This window comes from Beta vulgaris, chromosome 8 (assembly GCF_026745355.1).
Source record: "Beta vulgaris subsp. vulgaris cultivar EL10 chromosome 8, EL10.2, whole genome shotgun sequence".
NCBI lineage: Eukaryota > Viridiplantae > Streptophyta > Magnoliopsida > Caryophyllales > Amaranthaceae > Beta > Beta vulgaris.
In genome coordinates, this window is record NC_079209.1 from 55,658,209 (window position 1) to 55,683,266 (window position 25,058).

At 35.7% G+C, this 25,058-nt stretch overlaps 1 protein-coding gene and 1 long non-coding RNA gene across 2 annotated transcripts; one reads left to right on the forward strand and one right to left on the reverse strand.

The window, feature by feature from the left end:
* The first annotated feature begins 259 nt into the window (after nucleotides 1-259).
* On the forward strand, nucleotides 260-5,307 carry LOC104901992 (uncharacterized). Its single transcript, XM_010689633.3, has 3 exons — nucleotides 260-417; nucleotides 2,801-2,905; nucleotides 3,009-5,307. The coding sequence occupies exon 3, from the start codon at nucleotides 3,095-3,097 to the stop codon at nucleotides 4,181-4,183; it is 1,089 nt and encodes a 362-aa protein (XP_010687935.1). The 5' UTR covers nucleotides 260-417; nucleotides 2,801-2,905; nucleotides 3,009-3,094; the 3' UTR covers nucleotides 4,184-5,307.
* A 15,386-nt stretch (nucleotides 5,308-20,693) lies between these two features.
* Nucleotides 20,694-24,223, reverse strand: LOC104901994 (uncharacterized). Its single transcript, XR_791299.4, has 4 exons — nucleotides 23,998-24,223; nucleotides 23,063-23,150; nucleotides 21,628-21,691; nucleotides 20,694-20,917 (listed from the first exon to the last, which is right to left on the reverse strand). It is a non-coding gene; the product is annotated as an uncharacterized LOC104901994 (long non-coding RNA).
* Between the last annotated feature and the right edge of the window lie 835 nt (nucleotides 24,224-25,058).

A 25,058-nucleotide genomic window follows, 5' to 3' on the forward strand; every position in this document is an offset into this window, starting at 1 on the left:
TGTTGTCAATAATTGTTATCTTTTCAATTCGATTGAGATATAAATATTAGTGATATAAATGCAATTTGACCCATTAAACTTAATTAATTACCATGAAACTCAAACAACTAAAACAAAATGAGAAAGAAACATTACTCTAAATATGGCTAATTGTGTACATTTTTTATTGTTGTAAGCAAACATGAACATACTTCAATAATTATAGCACATATCCAAAAACCCAAAGACTAGGCACGTGCCACGTGGGACATGTTAATCTCTGTAAGCAGGTGGACGAAGAAAAGAACAAAGAAGAAATCAAATTATTCACCATTAATATAGCTATTACCTCCTAAATTCCCTCCTTACTTCCATTTCTCCCTACTTTCCCCTTGTATCTGGGAAATCTCCAGCAAAATAGTTGCAAATCATTACAAGGTGACATATCTTCCTTCTTTTATGCATATTTTGATTCTTTTTTTTGTTGCTTTTTAGCTAGAATATTGTTGATAATGGAGCTCACATATATGTATGTATTATACCACATATAGTTGACTTCTTTTTTTCATTTTCTGAAGGATGGATCTTGAATTTTATGTTCTGGGTTCTTGTTTTTGCATCTATTATGTGTTATATTTGGTGCTATTGTTGCAATTTTTGATGTATTGTAGCCATTGTTTTGCAAGATTAGAAAGCTTAAAGCTTTGAGCTTTTCTTCTCTAAATTTGTGGGTTGTTTAGGGAGATTTTGAGCTTGTTTTTTAGCAAATTTGGTCAAAATTTTGTAAGGTTCTTAGTTGATTAGATTCTTTTAAGAGAGGGACAAAGTGAGGAAAAGAAAATGAAGATACAAAGTATTTTTCTCTTGTTTTTATGAGACACTTACTAATTTTTAGAAGTTTGGTTGGTTTAAGATTCTACTTAGGAATCTTGGGCTTCTACTCCCAATATGGCAATTATGAGTTTCCTTGAGTTTATAGATTTTATTGAAATTTAGCTGTTCAGGGCAATTAAATGATGAGTTAGAAGATTTCATATTTTCTTAGTTCATAATGAGGCAAGAAGTGACATAATGGCATCATAATATGTTAGTAGGTCTAAGGAGGCGCGTTCTCTTCACCTTGACAAAATAAGTTTTAAGGAAAATTAAGTTCTAGATAAGGGATTATCCAGTTTATTATTGCAATGTGCCTGAAGACGCATAATATGGTTTTTTTTTTGTGTGAAACTTGAGATTAATATGGGGGGATTTTTGAGTCATTTAGGACTCTCATATGCAAATTTTGCATATCTAAATTCATAGTAAAGTCTCTCATCTTGGTACACCAATTGTCATTAATGCTTGCTACAATGTTCTTACTTTCTATCTATATCTTGTACAAGTTGTACTAGTACTAGGTTCAAAGTATGTGAATCCACTTAGCACTTGATCTTAATTTTGAGCCTTAAGAAGGTCTTGCTAATTTGTCTTTTCGGTGTTACAATGCACATTATGAGCCATACAGAAGAAAATATCATGCCTAACGTTGTGAATGAACGTGTAACCTTAGGCAGATTTTAGGGATTCCGAGATCTATGTTTGGACTCATGAGACCTGATATATGTAATGTTTTATTCAGATAATTGCCTAAGAATTTATGGTCTTTTATCAACTGTCGATCACTACTTGTAAGTTTATTCTCTTTGCCTAATAGAGGCATGAGGTGAACACTTAAATGTAAACGGGTTTGGCAGAAATCAATTTGTACTTTCTCCTACCCCAGAATGCATATGCATGAAGTAAGATCAGATGTAAGGCTGACCAGGTTAAGGTAATAGTCCTCCAAGAGTGTGTTTGATTGGGCATCAACTTTTTAAGTGCAAGACAAGGCTTCTTTGTGAATGATATCTATGACTTTGGCCCAAAATCGACTAGATTAAGGTAATAGTCCTCCAAGAGTGAATGACTGATAATAGACCAGATTAAGGTGATAAGTCCTCCAAGAGTGTGTTTGATTGGATACTGATGTCGGATATGTATATGCGTCCAAGTACAAGATGAAAGATATCTATGATTTTGGCTGAAAATGGAGTTTTGAAGGGTCAATACCATGTTGTGAGTGTTGAAGATCCGATAGGGTATTTGAGGTAAAATGAAAAGTCCCAGTTACATAGATGCTATATTGAGGATTTGGAAGGCTCAATTCTCTTAGGCTTCACTTCAATATGATTCCTTGTTGCCATTCCTCACATTATCCTATTGCTTAGAGCTTTTGACCCACAAAGTCTCGGATATTGTCACAATTTGGCTGGAACAATCATCCCTCCCTTATTCAGGAAGCTATAATTTTCCACTTCATAGATAGCTGAATCTCAGAGAGAGCACCATTAGAGTTTGGTGCTTTCTTCCAAAGCTCGTACTGCAGAAACCTTTCCAGAAATAGTTCCTCATTATTTATGATTTCCTTCTAGTTACCTGTAAGACAAAGAAGAAAACGGTTGGCCATCTGTGAAAAGAGTCTGTTATAGTAGGCACCCTATTGTTTGCATCCTAGACCATGCTACTTGGACTTGGGGTACTATTCTTAGACACAGGTACATATCCAAGTATCAGACTTGGCTATTATGTAAATTTTCCTTATCTTTGGTCCTTAATAAGTGTCAAGTGTCCATACCCATGGCAGAATGTCAAAAATCCAACTTGGTACGTGAGATGAAATGAAGAGTCTTGGTGATGTGAATCTTAGATTATCTTTTATGCATAAGCAGCCATAATTTGGTTATTCTCCTCTGCATTTTCATCAACATGCGAAGCTAATGAAGTTCCTATGGCTGTTTTATAGGCTTATCACTTATCAGCCATTGGTTGCATAGACTTGGGGTAATTTCCTTCTGACGTTTGATTGATTATCATCAAGGATTGCGAAAACGACTGGATTGTTGACAAGGTAATTGTCACCTCTTGCCAATTGATTTCTTTTTACACTTAGGCTGTGTGACGAGATGAAAGAATCAGAACTAATAACCTGTCTTGTGCTGGAATCTGCGCAGATTAGAGAGATACACAAAGGCACATTAAAACAAGGATAAGAAACTATGGTACCTGCCTCACCCTATATTTTTCCTCAGAGTAAATAATGCCCCTTCGACCCCTACGCCTTCCTAGGCGATCCACACCTAAGTTTGTCTTCATCATACTCATCCTTCTTGTACCCACTTGTCTATTTGGACTTTTCAACCATCACCAGAAGATCACCTATTTTTTCCGCCCTATTTGGGACAAGCCCCCTCCACCGTTCTTCCGTCTCCCTCACTACTATGCAGAAAATGTTTCTATGGATCATTTATGTAGTCTCCACGGATGGTCGGTTCGCTCCAAACCTCGGCGCGTCTTTGATGCTATTATTTTCAGCAACGAGCTAGACTTGGTCGAGATAAGGTGGAATGAGCTCAAACCCTATGTAACTAAGTTTGTAATCATAGAATCCAACACTACCTTCACCGGCATCCCTAAGCCTCTTCATTTTGCTTCAAACCGTGATCGTTTTGCCTTTGCCGAGAGTCAGTTAGCCTATGGATTCTTTCCCGGGCGAGTTAGACACCCTGGGTCCCACGAAGACCCCTTTGATCTCGAGAGCGAACATCGGGTGGCAATGAATCTCTTAATTAGACAGGCAGGGATTTCAAATGGTGACCGCCTCATTATGTCAGATGCAGATGAAATTCCTAGCCCTCACACCATAAAACTCCTTCAGTGGTGCAATGGGGTCCCGCCTATATTACACCTCGAGCTAAAGCATTACATGTACTCGTTTGAGTTTCCAGTGGACTACAGCAGTTGGCGGGCCTCAGCCCACATCTACAGCCCATCAACACGGTATAGGCATTCCCGGGTTTCAAACCTTATTCTTTCAGATGCTGGTTGGCATTGTAGCTTCTGCTTTAAGTACCTTCAGGATTTTGTGTTCAAGATGACAGCTTATAGCCATGCTGATCGCGTTAGGAGGAGAGAGTTTTTAGATCATAGAAGAATTCAGGGACTCATTTGTAAAGGAGATGACCTCTTCGACATGCTTCCTGAAGAATATAGCTTTAGGGAATTAATTAAGAAGATGGGATCGATTCCTCGTTCTTCTTCTGCTGTTCACCTTCCTGCTTATCTCATAGAAAACACAGAGAAATACAAGTTCCTGCTTCCTGGCGGTTGTGCAAGAGATCCTAGTTAAAGATTGATGATACTTGTGCTAGCTCCGAAATATTCTTGGGTAATACCGAAGGATTAAAGCTTTTCTAGGAGTAGTGAGCATTAGCAATAGAGAAAACATAGATTACCAAATACCAACAAGAGTTGTATATGGTAATAAGCAAGGATGTACTGAGGCCGTTTGGTTTCAGCACAACTAATTTCAGGTTGTTGGTGTTACTACACATACCAACTGATTTTGATTGGTTTGGAAGTACGAAGATATTTCTTGTCCTGTTGAGGGTAGAGGTAGCCTCTTCTTTTTTTTTCCACGTTCTAAGTTCTCCTATCTGGTTGGTGTATATTAACATTTTGTAGATCCTTAAGTTGTATTTCTCTTTTTTTTTTTTTGAGAGAGTTGTATTTTTTGTTATTGAGAAAAGATTATACTTCCCAACAGTTTTCAGACATTGCCCTGAATTGATGAACAGAACAGGTGATTGGTACATTGAGCTTTCTGTTGTTTGAAAATCTATATGTTGGTTTAAAGATGGTTGGGAATGAATGAAATCGAGTTGGAAGCAGTGTAAAGGTGAAGGAACTCAGAAAAAAACTACAACTGGAAGACGCCCGTGAGCGAGCTAGTAAAACTCGCTTGCTAGTACAGGGTCCTGTGCAAATTTCTGCTTGCTTGTGCGGGCTGCTGAGTTAGACACTGTGCACACCATGCAACATTTCGCTTGCCCATGATAAACCTGGCTAGCTTGCTTGACCTGCAGTTTCGATGAACGCGGGTTTCTGTGGCCAACTTAAGCTCCTGTTAGGCTGTTATTGCTCTAATATAATTACTTTGTTATGACTTATGATGCCCTAAAGCATATTCCCATAGTAAGAAAGAGGAAAAGTTCAAAAGAGATCTTTGGGAGCTTATGTACATCATCACTTAATATGTTTGATTCCTAGTGTGGAGTTGTGGACTGTAGGTTGGTAAATTTTCTCATGGTGCTTTGTTTTTCTTGATTTCTTTGGTTGTTCTGTATTTACTTGCTAGAGTAGTACACCCAATAGAAATTACACTATTGGTGATTGTAAACATGTTACCTGTAATATTGGTGCATAATGCATACCTTAGTGCTGAAATTCAAGTCATTTGTCCTTATGATTCAATTGATAATGTAGTTTATGCATATTGGTATGTGATTACATACTCTTCCCATATCTTAATATGAGCCCCATTTGACTTCTTATGATCGGGAAGAATACGTGGTAATTATTGTGAAAATATACATTGAAACGAACTTAACGACACTCCATATAACTATATTCTTTCTTATATATTGGAAATAATACGTGGTCAAAGTTTTTAAACTTTTACTCCAAATAGTCCAAATATGATAATGATGTATATACATTGAGACGAACCTAATAAGTAACAACACTCCATACTGTAGAAGGATACTATGGAGTAAAAAATTGTGTCACACATGGTTCATAAATGACATTGCTTGCCTTCTTCTGGTATATAGATGATCAACTTGCATTTCACCTGTTATATGATATCATCTTGTTCTATTAGTCCCCGTCAAAAAAAGAAAAAAAAATCTTGTTCTATTAGTTGGTTTAACATGTTAGTTAATAATACAACTATACAGTAGTTTTTTGGAAACTTTATATCAGATCACCAAAAGCATTTTTACTAAGACCAAAATTGAAAGCTCCGAGCATACCTTGCACTACGAACTTAATACTAACTTTAAATTGACCTAATCTAGAATTAAAATTTCCAACTTGATTTACCTGACTCATCTGAGTTCCATTCACACGAAAAATTCTTTGTGTTTTTTTCTTTTGACATCAAGAAAATTTACATTAATTAAAAAACGGGATTACATCCTAAGGATAGTGCATCCATTCTAAAAAACAAAGAAACTAAACCAAACTGAGCGTTACGTACTCTTAGAGAACAAGTATAATAACGTAAATAACTGAAACTGGGAGAAATCTGCTTGCATTGGAGGTCTCTACGGTTGGATAACTGGATGACTCCGCTACTGATGGAAGAGGAGCGACAGAGACCTGAACAGAGGAGTGGGAAGGGTGAACCTGCTTCACAATCGGTGTTGAAACCCATTAAAGGCCCACTTGTGAGTGTCCCACATTGGAGAAAGAGGAGAGAATAAACCACTTTATAAGATAAGGAGTTACTCCTCCTATCACCAATTGGTTTTAGGATGGAACCTCCTACCTTGTAAGTAGGCTAAAAACTCTCCTCCTCCTTAATGGGTTACCCAGACCCATTCTCATATAAATCTAAAAATTAACATGGTATCAGAGCCCGGGTTGCGGGTCTCGTCTAAACTGGGTGTTTGATAGCTACTGGATAAGGATTTACCTCGACAGGATGTCCAGCCCCTAAGAGGATTATTGCTCTGACCTTTCCAGTTAGCTCTGAATTTCTAAGGACACTCACAAGTGAGGGGGTGTGTTGAAACCCATTAAGTGCCCACTTGTGAGTGTCCCACATTGGAGAAAGAGGAGAGAATAAGGCTATGTTTAGTTCACCTGAAATTTTCTGATCTGATCTGATCTGAACTGATCTGATTACAAGATCTTATCTTTTAGATTTTTCTCAATATATAAGAAAAAAATATAGTCATGTGGGGTCTTGTTTGATTCGTCTCAATGAGTACTTTATTAATATTCAATTATTATAATTTTTACTAATATGTAATGAAAGATATAGTGATTTTTAAATATAAGCATGATCTGAACTGATCTGATTTGAACTTATTTTTTCTGATCTGATCTGATCTGATTAGATCTGAAATAAGCAAAAATAAGGTGAACTGAACATAGCCTAAACCACTTTATAAGATAAGGAGTTACTCCTCCTATCACCAATTGGTTTTAGGATGGAACCTCCTACCTTGTAAGTGGGCTAAACTCTCCTCCTCCTTAATGGGTTACCCAGGCCCATTTTCATATAAATCTAAAAATTAACAATCGGGGAGACAAAGAAACGGCGAGTTGAGAAACTCGCAACATGACCAAGTCACAATCCTTTGTGACTTAATACCCTGTGGAATGGGTATTTCTGGCTTCGCCGATGAGGAGAAGCTCGAATGAGTTGACGTGCTATAAACCCAATTAGCAAATTGGGGAGCCATCTTCAGGTATCGTTTTGTCCAGGCAATGATCGAGAAGATCATTACCAAGCGAGACGGAGATCTAAGCATTGTTATATCTCGAACAAACCTCCGATTCCCAAAGTCGAAGAGAGCAAACCCCAGCCATGAAATTGCTTGCCACACAAACCCCAACCAATCGCACAGACCAGACCCAACAATTTGAAGACAAAACCTACCTCCAGCAAGAACCAAAAGTACCAAGTAGATTGAGAAAGCAAAACACGTGTTAATACTACCACTACCAAGAACCAAACAACACAAAAACCCACCTAGGGCCGACACTAACAACTCAAACAGGGGACGAGGAAGGGAAGCCATTGACTAATACCGCAACACTAACCAGGGGAGGGGGAGGGGAAGCCCAAGACAACCACAACGAATACGAGATAGGGGAGGGGGAGGGGATGCCCACAACAACACAACTAACACTGAACAGGGGAGGGGGAAGGGGATGCCAAACCAAAACTAACTATAACCAGGGGGGTGGGGGAGGGGAGGCCAAATTGACACAAACAGTAAACAGGGGAGGGGGAGGGGAGGCCAAATCGACAATAACTCTAACAATTAACACCAAAGAAGGAGGGGGAATGGGAGGTCAACTAAAACCTAACCCTAGGCGACGAACTGATTACCATCAAATGAAAAACAGAGAGGGGAAGGGAACCGGACCGAACTACGGGGGATGGAAAGTGACGAGCTGGAGGCCGCCACCGTCGGAAGATGGCGCTGTTCACGGTGAAGAAAGACCACGAACACGAAACTAAGATAAAAAAACCAAAAAAATAAAATGAAATGAGGATTAAAAAATCAAAGGAACTCGCCGGAGGGCCACCGGAAACCTAAGCGGCGCCGGAACTCCGGCGAATTCCTAAGGTTTGTGTTTTAAAAAAGAGGTTAGAGCTTTTGTGTTTTTAGAGAGAGAACTTAAAAAAGAAGGAACATGGCTTGTATGAAGTGTTAGAATGTATTAAAAGTATTGAAGTGATGATCAAGATAAAATTTTTAAAATAAATAAAGGAAACAACCAAAGAATGAGGCCTATGGGCCGCATCCATCACAATGAGAGAGAATGCACTTCACAAGATAAATGAGGTAACATCATAAAACCATATGATAATAAGAGGAGTAGCCTCTTTGCATTATGAAGTGAACTTATTTATCTTCTTTTATTAACGTGGAACGTACACTCACATGTGTTGTGTGCTATACATCATAACTTCAACACCCCAAATTATAACTTGAGTGCATGTAGTACCACAAACTTTGACTTGGTGTAGCGCGTATCATTAATAATATCTGAGGTAAGTTATTTTTCCAACAGCGGGAATCTTAATTGTACTGTTTCAATATTTTTTCTTACTATTTCCCCCCATTTTGAAATAGAAAAAATATTAAAATAATAAAGATTCATCGTCACCAGAAAACTCACCTTTGGTATTATAAATTATACGTGAATACGTGATGCATCAAGTCTAATAGTTTGTGATATTTTAGTTAATAACCAACATTTATGATGCTACATGTATCCAAGTCATAATTTAAGATGTTGAGGCCAATATTACATTGAATGTAATATATTTCCTTCATACTCCTATTCTCTAAATTAATAAAGAAATGCCAGGATATATGCAGTAAGATAAGGAGGAAGCTAAGATAAAAGAAATAAAAATGGACCCCAGTAATTTTATTGAAGATGATAAGTATTATTCATTGTGTATACCTGGCAAATCACTGAAACATGTTGCATTTTGAATTTAATGAATGAAGCCTAGATAGATCAGGCATTGATCTCAGTCACAATTCACAAACATGCAAAACAACAACAAAAGCCAAAGTGGCCCATTGAACTGGGAGCTTTGTGGAGCAGACAGATTTGAACCCATATACAGTTTAGTTTTACTCTTTACACTCACAAGTTACACCCTTTTATATTTATATAGGCTCTTAAAATATCTAAAAACTCAACAATTTTGATTTGAAACTTGATATTCAAATTAAAATTTGATTCTTAATTGAACATTTGGGATAATTTTTGGTATCTGGTATGAGTATGACAAAAATTATTAAAAGAGAAGGTCTAATTTAATATAAAAGTAGACTTAGTTATTAATTGGATTAAACTAGTCACCGAAAGAAATTAACCTAGTTATTATTGGACTAATTCTCTTTTTAATATTGGACTTACCATTGTCTAATTATAACTTAAAAGTAGACGATTTCTTATAAGATAAACTCCTAATATGAATATAGTATGTGAAATGAAATAGTAGGATATCCTAACTCGAGCCGAGATACAAATTATATATTATTGAACTTTTCATTTGATTATCATCTTCTTTTCGTTCTATTACACTAAAGACCAATATGATATTTGTCAACCATAATCAACAATATGCATTGATACTGAGATACTCTATGTGCATGTATTTGAATTGGAAATTATTGGATTTATTAGATTTTATGAATTTTGGTTTTGAATTCCCGACTTTTTTTACAACTATTAAATTAAACTGACAATTAATGATTGGGAGGACATAAGAGTAAAAAGTCAAAGTCTTAAAGTAAGCTATAGTCGTTGCTAATGGAGACCAGTGCATCCTCTGATCTCACATTAAAAAAAATAAAAATACGATTGGTTATACTTAACCTATCATCAATTGATTTTAGAGTGAAATCTCATTAGGTTGTATGTGGTCAGACTTTCTTTCTTATAATATGGGTTTGTTTCGTTATTTTGTAAGTATGTAGACTTAATTCACGTTAATTTGATAGGTTCTATCCAGTGTTCAAATCTACATTATTGCATTTATTATGCACGCAAGTGTACCTATATTTAAAATTATTTTGTTAAAACTCCGTTCATTTACTTATCAGTACCTCCCTAATAAATATAAAACTAGTTTTTAGGCTCGGCTTATGCCCCAAGTAATTATAATATTCATTTATTAACATTTTACTTTATAAATATAATACCATATCTATACTAATATATTAAAAGGCGTGCGTAAATGAGGAACGATGTCACGTGACGCGCTCTCCCTAGAGAGTTTTAGTTCATGTAATCCATGTACAATAAAAAAATTAGAAATTGCATAGTATAGGTTTTGATCCCATGACCTCAAGTTCATGTACTAAAGTTTTAACCACTACACCAAGTTTTATTTAGTGTTATCATATCAAAGTACAATATTAATAAATGAAAATTTTTCTTACCCGGGGTATAGCCCGGGCCTAATAACTAGTATTACTTGATTTAGTGGTTAAGACTTTATTCTATAAGTGTAAGGTCATGAGATCAAATCTTGTAAGATACTTGTTTGTTTCTTTTTCTTATTATATACGTGCTTACATAAAGTAAACACTCTAAAGAATAAAGTCATGTGACGTAGTTCCTTACTTAAGAACGTCTTTTAATATAATACTAGTTACTAGGCCCGGGCAATTCCCCGGGTAAGAAAATTTTCATTTAATATTGTACTTTGATATAATAGCACTAAATACTACTTGGTCTAGTGGTTAAAACTTTAGTGCATGAACTTGAGGTCACGGGATCAAAACCTATACTATGCAATTTCTAAATTTTTTTATTGTACATGGATTACATGATCTAAAACTTTCTAGGGAGAGCGCCACGTGGCACTGTTCCTGGTTTACGCACGCCTTTTAATATATTAGTATAGATTAGGATACCTCCATTATAAGTATCATTGTTCGAGATTAATGATGCATGAAAATAAGAAGAAAGTGGAATTCCTAATGAGACATATAAATAAAATAAAATGATCAACTCATATATTAATTAATTGTATAATGCATACTATTACTAGAGAGATACAAAGTCTACTACTATGATATGCTAGTAATTCGTCATGTAATGACTAATGACCATGAATATATATATAATTCACATTGTACAAACTTTCTATAACTAGGTCATTCAATAACGTGTTCATATTTTTTTTTGGCCCACCCTTTCCCATCTTCCACTAGAAATGCGTCAGTATTGATGTCTTATATTAAAAGTTGAAGAAAAGTGATTATGTTATTGGGGAAAAAATAAACCTTAGCCGTTCATAAATTCTAGCTACTTTCTTGTTAGTATTGCAATCAACTATTTGTTGATCATTAGTCCTTTCTTTTTTTATCTTTCTTTACAAGGAGCAAAGGCCCGTTTTCTTTCAATTAAGTCAAATTTAGTGAAAATATACTTTTGTAGGGAGAAGTTGGAAATCGTTGGTGTAAGATGGTGAGACTCGATCCTATTATCTATGAGATTGAGGTTAAATGTTGACACCACAAGACAATATAAACTCCATTCTTTCTTTAAAGTCTCATATATATATATGCTTTCTTTGTTTATTTTTACTTGCAACATAGCTATTTGGCATGTATTTTTAAGAAAAAGATTAGATAATATAAACAAATTAATCAAAATAATTTAACATCCTAACTCATCCCTCTTATCGGTGTTTTAAGTTATTTTGGTTAATTTGTCCATATACCTTCTATAATCTTCTCCTTAAATTTGTTTATAAGTAGTAATTTTCTTTCATCGCATTTTAATTTGTATCTAGCAAGTCTTGCATAAGACTTTAACTTACAATAAAATTATGGTAAAATCATCTAACTTTGTGCCTAAAGGGTCATTTTAAGAAGAAAGTCACCACAAGGCTAGAATCTCTCGCAAGTTGATCCGGTCTGGATTTTTGGGTAGACACTTTAAAAGTGGGGACAGTAAGAGGAAACTATGATCTCCTGATGTGCCCTTAGTGGGGACCGAACCGCCAACTTTGAAGTTGGAACTTGGAAGGTTTTTTCCTTATTACCACTTGACCAAGCTTACCTTGGTCCACATAAATTTTATTACAATTATTAAAATATCACTATTGTATTTCCATTCTTTTGAAAATGTATATGATCATAACTTGTCTTTCTCCCTCTTTTATTAGTTGCAACTTTGTTCATTAATGTCTTTATTATCTTTTAATTTAGTGAAAATTACACATTGAGATAAATCCAACAATTAATTACTAGAACTTGTTTTCCAATTTTGTCAGATATTTTCTATCAAGACTAGTATATGAATTGGAATCAAAAAAAAGATTAATATATGAATAGTGCAAAATTTAAAACATTGCAACCAATAAAAAAATCGAATGTAATAATGTATGATAAGACTTTACATGTGGTCGAATTTGATTTGGCTCATCCAATATTTATTTTCTGGCTCCGTCACTGAAGCTACAAGAATCATTTTAAATAATAGATCACCTTGTATGAAAATTGTACCTTAACATCTACTATAAATAACCTTTTAAGATAATAAGTTTAGCCTCATATTACCACAATTTATAACAAAGCAATATTATATGAAATTTTGTGTTTTCTAGTTAGTGTCAAATAGTATAAGAATTGTGTCATTCGATATCTTGCCTAATCGAAAAGTAAAAAGAGATGAAACGTTGAATTACATTTATGTACTGTATTACAGTGTGCAATATAGAATTCTGTTAACTAATTGGTGGATCTAGGAATCCGAAGAACATCTTTTCTTTTCCGTATTTTTTTTCTTCTGCACCTTTTTCTAGCTTTGTTTCTCCTTTTTCCTCTTTTTTGCTTTTAATGGGATATTGGCACTGATTGTGATTCGACAATGTTACTACTTTTTTTTTTTTTTTTTTTGAGGTACATGAGGTTCTAGTGGATCCCTATCTTAGGGAATTATCCACCAGAAACCTAAAACTAGTAGAATCCCTATCTCAGGGAGAGACTACTAGATATCTAAAGTACAAGAAAAAGAAAAAAGAAAAGGAAAAAACTAATTCTAGCTTCTCAAGGAAGCATTACAGTCAAATTTTGCAACTAAGCAGCAACCCCAAAGCGGTTGAGGCGGCGGCTTCCTCGCTTCAGCTTCAATTCGTCAGATCTGGAACACGAGGATGTTGTCCAGGTCCTGTTGATGGCAGGGACTATGAGGGGCGGCCCTCAACCACCGAACACGGCACCGACAAGATCAAGGATAAGTCGGTGGTGGCGGTAGAGCGGAGTTGAAGAATTTCGGAGCCAAGCCCCGGTCTGAAGGATGAGTCGTTTCAGATCTGGGCATATCGGTGGCGGTCGGATTCGATGTCTGGCGACATCGAATAGGTCAGAACAGGTGTAGAACCAGTTTCTCCAACGGAGGAGAAGTAAATAGATGTAGAACAGATGGAGAGAAGACGGTAGAGGCTGATCGGTGGAGGGACAAAAGTAGAAAGGTGGTAGAAAGGCGGCTGAAAAGTGGTAGAAAGCGGTGAACAAGACTGAGAGAGAGGCTTTGGAAAAGGGCAGTGGGGGTTTTCAGAGAAAACTCTAGAGAGAAGGGAGAGCCCTTCTCTCTAGATCTTCATATCATCTTGTTTTTGCTTACTATTAAGAAATTGGTTATATACTCCCTCCATTATCAATTTACATTATCGTTGAATCAACAAGTATTAGAAGGAGGAAAGAGGGAAGTTAGAGATGGCTGACAACGGGTCGGATTTGGACCGAATGATGTATAATCCGACTTTGGCCGTACAAGAAGTCGGATTTTGAATCCGACTCCGACATACGACTTAGAAAATCCAAATATGATCCGACTTAAAATTCGAACACCCGACTCAGAATCCGATCCGACTTATTTTTCTGCCCATTTTTTATAATAGAATAGTCTTCTAATTAACATCTAATCCTAACCCTAAACCCTAAATCTAACCCTAACCCTAACCACCTCACCCTCCCACCACCCCTGCAGCCTCCCCCACCCCAGCCCCCACCCCTCCCACCTCCCCCCTCACCCCTGTAGCCTCCCCACCCAACCCCTCTATCGTCGCTCGACCGTCGAGCCCTCTTTGCACCGCCGTCGATTTTCGTTGCCCTACATTCTATTTTCGCTGCCCAGATTTCCCCCACCCCACCGATTTTCATTGCTCCCCTACCCGTCGATTTTTGCTCCCTAAATCTTCGTCCACACCACCGTCGATCTTCGCTGCCCATAGCTTTGTCCACGCCGTCGTCGATCTTTGTTGCCCAGATCTTCGTTGCTGCCCATATGGTGGCTCGTGTGGGATGCCCAAATCTTACGGACTTAGGGTGGTATGTGCAGAGAAAGATGGTGGGGAGGGGGTGGGGAAATCGAGGAGAGTGGGGGGTGGGGAGGGTATCGACGGGGTAGGGGAGGAGGGCCTACGGGGGTGGGGGAGGGGGTGTCGATGGGGTGGGGGAGGGAGGGGGGTTGCAGGGGTGGTGGGATTATGGGGGAAGGGTTGTTAGGGTTAGGTTTAGGGTTTAGGATTAGGGTTAGGCTAAGGGTTGGGATTAGGATTAGCATTAGGGGGTTAATTAGGATTTAAAACAGAAAATTAGGGTTAATGACTAACGACGGTTAACGTCGATAGTCATTAAGGGCATCTGAGTTTATTAGTTTTTAGGGGTACCTAGTGTATTAATTTGAAACTTAGGGGTACCTGGTGAATTTTGAAACTTGGGAGGTAATAGGTGAATTTTCTGAAAACTCGGGAGTACTTGGTGAAAAAACTGGAAAAAAAATAGTCAAGTGGGGTCTAGTTAGAGTCTTCTCAATATAATGCAGAATTTCAAATATCAAATATCAAATTTTTTTCTTATATCCGCAATTATAGATATTGACATTCAAAAAAATAGGCGGGACCCGCCCCTAATTTTAGGGTTTGGTCCAACTTATTCTGAATCTTAAAGGTCTGAGTTTGAGTCTAATAAAACTTCTTAGGGTCTGGATCTGGGTCCTAATATTCTAGACCCAGACTTTACTCAAACCCTACACTTGGATGCTAAAGTTATTTAATATTTTTTTTGTCTTTTGTGTTTTAGAGAAAAACTTTTGTATTTGTGCTAAAATTTCAACTTTTGTCATTTGCACCCTGAACCCTAGACCCGGACCGTAGACCCTATATATCATAGGCACTATCGAAAGTCAAGAACTATAAATGATATTGAAAGTTGGGCAAAAATAAAGAAACACATGCTAGATCCGAGACCTGGACCGTACCCTAAACCCTGTAGACTCTAAGAGCCTGAGTGGTCCATATTTTCTAGACCCTTATGTTGCAAGTCCAGGTCTGAGTCCAACAATAATTTTAGGGTTTAATATTGTAAGTCTGTGTGATGTCGGGGTTTAATATTTATTACATTTGTTTGATAGTATTTGAAATATATGAGTAATACTTAGTCTTACTCTTGTCTTTTTAATTATATATATGCTCTCATGTACAGGTCAAATAACATACATATGTGTGTGTGAAGCAGGAAGCTATGGTGTCTCTCTATTAAATTACAACTCTTCCCTTAATAATAAGAGATAACAACACCACACTAGGGGAAAAAACATAAAGGGCTGCGCAGGAAGGGTTGCGCTTTTCGTAAAAGCGCAGCCCTACTAGTGAAGGGCTGCGCTTTTTTAAAAAAGCGCAGCCTACTAAGAAGAAGGGCTGCGCTTTTTAAAAAAGGCGCAGCCCTTCACTAGTAGGGCTGCGCTTTTTAAAAGCGCAGCCCTTCTTAGGTAAGAAGGGCTGCGCCTTTTTGAAAAGCGCAGCCCTACTTAGTGAAGGGCTGCGCTTTTTTAAAAAGGCGCAGCCCTTCCTGAAAAATTTTGAAATTTCGGAATCGCGCGCTTTGAAATATTGAGCGGGGATTCGTCAAATATATTATCCCTCATTCTTCTCCTCTCTTCACGTCCCTCATTATTCCTTTCCTCCTTACTCTCCCCTCTCTTCTCTCTCATCTTCTCTTCTCTCTCAAAAACTCCCATAAACATTTGTCTCAAAAACCCTTTTAAGTTTTTTCGATTTCACTAAACATGGCGACGGAGTCCGATTGCCTATTGTGATACCTTTTCGGAAGCGGAACGAGCCAACAGTCAAACTCACTGTTTGTGGTGATGTTTAGGCTTTTTAAGCCATCCGAGTTCGTTTAAGCCTCCAAATAGCCATTTTAAGTTTTTCCGAAATTTTTTTTTCCTTTAAATTATGTATTTGGGTTTTGTTTTATGTATTTAAACATTATTAGGTTGTAGTTCTTGTATTTTTTCAGATCTATAATGTTCTTGTATACTTCTCTTTGTTTATATTTTGATTAATGTTCTCTTGTATACTTCTCTTTGTTTTGATTAATGTTCTTGCTTGTATACTTCTCTTTGTTTTGATTAATGTTCTTGCTTGTATATTTCTCTTTGTTTTGATTAATGTTCTTGTATACTTCTCTTTGTTTTGAATGTTATTCTTGTATACTTCTCTTTGTTTATTTTGATTAATGTTATTCTTGTATACTTCTCTTTGTTTATTTTGATTAATGTTCTTGTATACTTCTTGTATACTTATTGTATACTTCTCTTTGTATATTAGTTTTTGTTCCTTTTTTTGTTTCGTTTCATTCTTTTTATTGTTTTGGATTTAGTATTTTCGTTTCGTTTCTCTTCTCTTCTGTTTAATTTCAGAAAATGTGAGATTATGAGTAAAAAAATGACAAAAAAAAATTTTTTTTTTTTTTTTTTTTGGTAGGAAGGGCTGCGCTAGTTAGGAAAAAGCGCAGCCCTTCTAGCCCAGAAGGGCTGCGCTTTTTCCTAACTAGCGCAGCCCTTCTGGGCTAGAAGGGCTGCGCTTTTTCCTAACTAGCGCAGCCCTTCTAGCTTAAGGGCTGCGCTTTTCTAGCGCAGCCCTACTTAAAAAGTGAAGGGCTGCTACTGAAAGGGCTGCTGTCAAAAAGCGCAGCCCTACATGCCTTTTTTAGCGCAGCCCTTCTTCATTTTTCCACTAGTGCCATAACAAAACATTCCAAATAAATTCTCAACCAACTCAACCTTCCTCAATCGATACATATCAACATATCTAAACTTCAAGCACAATCAAGACATATTTTATGATTGAATAATAGCACTAAGTCAAAAATGTCACCACTTGCAAAGCTTGTATATAAACCTAGCTAGTATAAATGTATTAAAAAGCGTCCCTATCAAAAAAAATGGTGCCACATGTTACTTTTCTCAAACTTTTAATACACATATTTATAATCTCATTTGAAAATATTAACGTCGTGTATCTACTAGGATTCGAACAGATGACCTTGGAAATGAAATGTGAGACTTTAATCACCAATCTACTACAACTTTAATGCTTAATATTTCAAAGTAAAACATGATAAAGTCTTATAATTATATGTATTTATAAAGACATGGACAAACTTTTTAATTTCTAACACTTTTATAAAACTTATCATGCCATATTAACGTCCAATTCCATATTTTGCACTTGACAAAATATTATGAAAAGCTAATAAAATTAATTATGAAATTTACAAATAATAATATACTTCATCCATTTCACAATAAGTGAAACATAGAAAAAGTACACACATACCAAGGAATATATATAGAGAGAGAAATTTGGGACCACAATAAAGTAGAGTGATCAAACAAATAGGTTGTGGTCCCCTCCTACTTTTTGGTGGCATATTTGTAATTAAAGTGAATTTTTTTTACCATTTAAAGCTTGGTTTCACTAATTGTAAATATCCCAAATAAGGGAAGTATTTCACTTATTGTGAAACAGGGGAAGTATTTGATAATAAAAAAGTAACTGACCCGGAGCATAGCCCATGCAAAAAAATACTACTCCCTCCGTCCCAAAATATAGTTCCCATTTTCATTTTGGGTGTCCCAAAATATAGTTCCCATTTCCATATTTATTTCCACATTTTTCCGTAATTTTTCTAGAATAACTGTGTCCCATCATTTATTTGTTTCTTGAATTATGTTTTTTCCTTTTTTTATTCAACTAAAATGTTACAATTAATGCTCCTTAACCAATAATTTTCCATTCTCTCTCCTAAAATCATCTTTTACCATACAACATTTATTTAAATAAACAAAAAATCTTTAATATCCCTCTTATATTCTACTTGCATAAATTACCGTGAAAAAAGGAAAATGAGAACTATATTTTGGGACGGAGATAAAACCCAAAGCAAAAACATGTCATGTTGCCACATGTATTCTCCCCTCCCCTACACCATTAAATGTGGGATTAATTAAACAATAAACATGACTATTTGAAGACTCGAACTCATGACCTCTCATTTAATATACTAAGGGCATGTTCTCCCCAACTTATTTTCGGTTCAATTCAGTTGTAATCAGTTTTGTTCCGTTTCATTCCATCCCAATCAGTTTAGTTCCTAATTTATTTATTGTCGTTACTATTAGTTGTAATTGAATACAGTTGCAATCAGTTCAGTTCAATTCAGCTCAATTTAATTCAACTCAATTCAATTTAGTTCAGCTCAGTTGTTTCATTCCGAAGTAAACATGCTTTAATGCACTAACCAACTACTCTACAATCACATATGGTCTTTGTGGGATAAAAAAAAATATTAAAGGCAATATAATATTTATAATTTTTAAAATAATTAAATACAAATATATATATATATATATATATATATATATATATAATATATATATATATTATATTATATATATATATATTAATACTCATTAAGCTAATGCTAATAATAGCATATTATACCTCTAAATACTATTATTTTTAGAAAAAAAACTCTTCAAATTTTTATAACCTTCGTAGTTAACACTACTACACCATTGAATTACACTAGTTATTACTCCCTCCGTTTCCTAAAGATCTTCTCACTTACTGTTCCTACAGATACCAAGGAAAATCAAGTTGTGTGGGGCATGATGTGAGTAAAGTAGGAGAGAGAAAGGGGTTAAGATAAATAAACAAATAAAAAGGGGTTAAAGTAGGAGAGAGAAAGGGAGTAAAATTGAATTAATAATGTAATGGTGGACCATATGATAATAACATGAGAGGGTAAATAGGGAAATTTGTTTTGCCAAATAAGGAATAAAGCAAAAGAGGGAAGATCTTTTGGAAACACCCTTAAACGGAAAGAGGGAAGATCTTTAGGAAACGGAGGGAGTATATTCTTACACATTAACCTAAATTTCAAAACAAAATTATATTATATTCTTTGTAAGTATATGTACTCTCTTGAAGTCAAGGGTTGTATTGATAAATAATTCATATTATAATTTACTAGGTAGAAAATTCAAAAGGAACTGGAAGATATCATTTTTGAGCCCAATCAATACGTACAAATTTTTTTTTCCACTTCTCTCAAGTTTTTGAATTAAAACTTCAAATGTACATTGGTAAACAATACGGGTTTATCGCTCGGGACAAGAACTAGTTGTTCATTTAAATATGTAGTATATTATTATAGGTTGTATAACTATATTATGTTTTTCAAAACATATTTATACTGATCTCCAATATTATAAAAAATATAATATTTTGAATTATGTAGAAATAATTTTTTACTGCAATCTACATATTGTATAGTATTCTTAAGTTGTTTATTTTAAATCAACCCTAGTTTTTCATTATCTAAAACTAACACACACACATACTCTCTCTCTCTCTATATATATATCCTTTAGATTTTATTTTAAGAAAATGTGACATGACAATCCTATGTATTCCCTTCGGTCTTTATTTATTAGTTTATCCGTATTATTTTTTAGGATGCCCCTTATTAGTTTACTCCTTTTTTTTGTTTCTATTTTTGAAATGAGACCACTAACTTTTCATCACACATACATTCAATTTTAATATAAAATAATAGTTTCTCTTTTTTTTTTTATGACACACAACATTATTATTTCTCCTAAAACTCTGTGCAAAAGAAAAGGGTAAACTAATAAAATCTGGAGGGAGTATAGCCTAACCTTTAATATTGTATCTTCTAATCACACAACAAGAATGTCAGCCTTTAGCGTCCGCAAAAATCAGACGCTAAAAACACGGAATCGGACGCTAAATATTTTAGCGTCCGCCAACGGACGCTAAATGGCTGATGCAAAACCCTTGGTCGCTAATTCTCCAATTAGCGTCCGTTCAGCGGACGCTAAAATATTAGCGTCTGATATTTCCAATTTAGCGACCGTGAGCTCCACAGTCGCTAATTAGCGACCGCTCACTAGAATTAGCGACCGTCTAGCGGTCGCTAATTAGCGACCGTCTATTACCAGACGCTAATTAGCGACCGTCTAGGCAGTCGCTAATTAGCGACCGGTGCCTAGACAGTCGCTAATTAGCGATTGTTTCCTCAGACGCTAATTTTGGAAACAGTCGGTAACTTTTTGGTACGCATTTGCACTTTTTTTTTTATTTTATTTTTGCTTTTGGGCAACTAATATTAAATATAATAGCTTTTTGCTTTTAATTAATTTCATATTAAATGTAATAAGATATGAAATGATGCAAATACCATACTTCTTTTATTAAGGCAAACAAATTAATCAATTCAATTATTATTGATAATAAATGTAGATACAAGTGAAAAAATAATTCTAGAACTAAATTCTAGTATACTTAGAACAAAATCTTAAAAAAATCTCATATAATCACATGTACACTTTAAACTCCACAACAAAAATCTAGAACCAAAACGGACTTCAAATCTGGTATCTGGATCGTAACCAACTTCAAATCTGGAACTCAAACGCAAATCTCATAACCCTGCAAATCAACAAAAACAAAGAAATTAATGAAATTAACCAAAAAAAACAATTATTAACAAGAATAAATGAATAACTAAATAAATCCGGAACCTATTTTGCCCCAACTCCCACCCGAGCCACCCTAACCCACCACCCAGCCCACCCAAACCCTAACACAACCAACAACCCAGCCCACCCAAACCCTAACACAACCAACAACCCAGCCCCCATCTTGTGACAGCATCTAGAGGAACAAGTCATATATACTTCAAATCCTCTACCTGAGTCTGCTCTTAAGTACAACATAAGCCAAGGGTACTTAGAAGATGTTAATTTGTTTGAGATAATCCAACTGCCACTACTCAATTCTTTTCCTAGGAAACAGAGAAATAAGATTTGATGTTCACATCTTTACTAAAATCAGCATCGAGATCATAGGAGCGATAAAATCCTCCACTTAATGATGGCATATGGTGCTCGCTTAAAAAAACTCTTGATTGATTTTGATAAATAAGAGGTTGATTCATGCATCCTTTCCCAAAACATGGAAATTTTCTGTCTGTAACTATTTTAGTGACTTTTTTGCCATTTTCAGGACATAGTGTAGTAATTTTGTCAAAATTGCCGTTCTTAAGCATGATCATCCAGAAAAAAAAAAACAGGTGAATTAGATGATAAAATCTGTGATGAGAGATTTGTACTTATCTGTGATGAGAGATTTGTACTTACCAAGAAATGAATATATCCCCAAACCTCTCACATACTGAAAATACAGCAGTCAGCAACAATGATCCTACACAAAGACAAAGAAACAAGACCTCAATGTTTGGTTGTGAACAAACGCTCAAATTTGGTACTAATTAAAACACTACCAATTAAAACACTCATGACAGACTAAAATAAAATAAAAGGAAAGGGATAGGGTGTACACGACATCTCAAATTGATTTGAAAATGGTGAACAACCATGGTTAAGGCATCTGTTAAGGTAATTGCTTCATTGATAATTGGTATACAAATTCTAACTAGACATTAGGGGATAGTTCATGGGTTTGACATATCATATAATCCTAACATGATTTTCATGTTAGGACTGATTTTGGCATCAACTCTATGCAAAGTTCTATACAACAATTCATTGCTTCTAAATCTCAGAAACAAGTAAGCACACACAGAGAGATGTGAAACTAATAGACATTATGGGCACCCACAAGGGCCATAACTCAGGAATCATTTTTTTGGACTCCAAAACAGCAGCAAAAAGGTTTCCTACATGTATCAATGTAAGGCATATGCTACACGAAAAGCTCAGAAGAATCAGTTACCCCTGATATCTGAATCAGTTACAAGAACACAGAGAAACACTGTAAGCATCTATTTTTATCCCATTTCCCAAACTGGCCAGGCATTCTACATTGCTGTTACCCTTGATTATGAACCTGTTATCAGGTACCATTATACCAAAAGCTCTGTAGCCTGATATCTTTAAAAGACACCTACAAATCAAACATAACCAAGACCAAGTTTTTTTCCTGATGCCAGCAGTAATAATCTACTTCAAAGAGGATCCCCCCCCCCCCCAAAATATCAAGCTCAAGCATCCTTTAAATACCAAATATGATTTTCCTGCCATTGCCTCCCAACCCACTGCCTGCAATGCCAGCAACCACCAACATGACACAGCTGATGGCGCAGCCATAAATGCCTATCAGCCCAGCGCTGAAGCCCTTAACTCTGCCACCACTCCCAATTGCCCCTCTGCCAAAGCCCATTTCCGTCAATCTGTTCCTAAGATCACATTACCTCTTTTACTGACTGTCCTACCACTCTGACCACTATTCCTGTATTCCTATAATTCCTTCCATCGTGAGAACTCCATCCCAGTTATTAAGAGTCCCCACATTCATTCCCTATATATGGTCCTCTACCATTTACTTTGTTTTATGAATTTTATCAGGTTGCTAAATGGGTTTGTTAAAGTCACAAGACGCATCAAGGTGGATAACAAGGAGCTCTATTCTTGTTTCCAAGTCTTAGCAGTGACAGGTTGCTTGTATGGTTTTAATGATTCTCTAATGCTGGAGCACAAAGCTTTATTTCCCCTATAAATCCATCAATAAAGAATACAACCAATATTTTCAAACCTGTATATTTAGTCTACTTACAAGCACAGCAAAAGCACCTACTGCGGAACCCTGCTACTAGCAGGCCAGAGGAGGTGAAGATGCAAGCAACCTCAGCAACTCACCCAGCCTATATCAAGTCAATACAGATTATTAAATAGAATATGGTTAAAACATGTCGAAACTCATAATCTGCATTAATTAGCAAAGACACATGCAGCAATCAAAAATTAAAAGTCTAAAATCCACACAAGCAAAAGAAGAGACAAAGATAAGCAAGGAATAAAAGTGATTTCTATTAATGCAAAAGAAAGATGCATGGCAAAACAATTATAGAGTATTTTCACGAGTAATAACATAAACATATACTCAGGTAACTTGTGTTGATGAGAAGATGGCCGATAAAATTGGCCAATTAATCTGAACAAATTTAACTATATGCAAGCAAACTCATCCACTAAGCCCCACCATCCCCTGTCACCAAACTACAGACATTGACAAAACCTTCTCATTCCACCTAAATCAACATTTACAAAGAGATAATGTGTAAACAGTAACTGCAATGTTCCTATTTTGCAGAGAATACTTCAATTGCTTATGCAACTTCTAAGATAAAATCAAGAACAAAAACAAAGGAGTTCTGCTGCAAAAGCTTAGATGTCTAATGAACTAAGCAGATTAAAAATTCAACACAAAATCATATATAATCCACAAAAAACCACAAATCTGATGAGAAGAAGAAAAAACCTCGAAATAATTAGGACAAAAACCCAACGAAAAAATCAAGAAAAAACCAGATCTGAAACAAAAATCGAAAAAGAGAGAGGATAAATAAAAATCGAGGAAACGAAAAAACACACGAAAAAAGGATTAGAAAATAAAAATCGAAAAAAAGAGAGGATATATATGGGGTTTTGAAGGAGAATTGAGAAATTAACAAAAAAAAACTAGATCTGAAACAACCCTAAAACGAATACCTGCGACGGTGATTGGCTCAGAAATCGATCGAACCTCCTTCAAATCAGAGAAAGTGCGGCTTAACATCCACCGTTTCGCCATAGCTTCAAAGAATTCAATCAAAAAACAAAAATTACTAAACGAATTGAAGACGAAGACGGATAGATAGAGATAGAGATAGGGTTGGAAATAAGGTGGGTGGGTCGTGTTTTTTTTTATGACCACTTAATACCGTCCGTCATATTAGACGGTAAACTTGAATGACGGACGCTAATTAGCGTCCGCTCCAAAGACGGATGCTAATTTTACAAAAACGGACGCTAATTAGCGTCCGACGATAAACGGATGCTAATTTTACAAAAACGGATGCTAATTTGCGTCTAATTGTGTCGGACGGTAAATTCAGACGCTAAAAGCGCGGATTCTTGTTGTGTCAAGAAGTTCATATAACGGCACATTTTTTTTGTGGTAAACTAGGCCTAGCCTATAGGAAAAGATCAACCTACAACATTCTTTTGGTGATGGAAGAGAAAACATAATAGAAGAAGAAAACCAATACAAAAGAGAAGGAGTGTATATATGACCAATGTGACTTGTGAGCCATAAATCCTGCCCGCTTAATTAGCCTCCCAATAAATAACAATGATTAATGGAAAATGACTTAAAACCTTCAGTAGATTTCAATTTCCATGTATTTTATTATGCAACAATGATATTCACTAAAACTTGATGATGACATAATACAATTTAGAGTATCACATGAAGTATTTCTTTATTAATGAGATTTACTGTCAACATTGGTGAAGTTTGATCGGATAAGGTGTAATGAAGAAAACAATTAGGGATGGAAGAGAAAACAGAGTTAGAAGAAGAAAACCAATACAAAAGAGAAGGAGCATTATGACTCTTGAGAGTCATAAATTTTGCCGTTTAATTAGCCTACTCCTGATAACAATGATGGACGGAAAAAGAGCGAAAATCTTTAATAAATTTCAATTTTCATGTACTTTATTATGCAACAATAATATTCACTAAAACTTGATGTATGACATAATACAATTTAGAATATCACATGATGAAA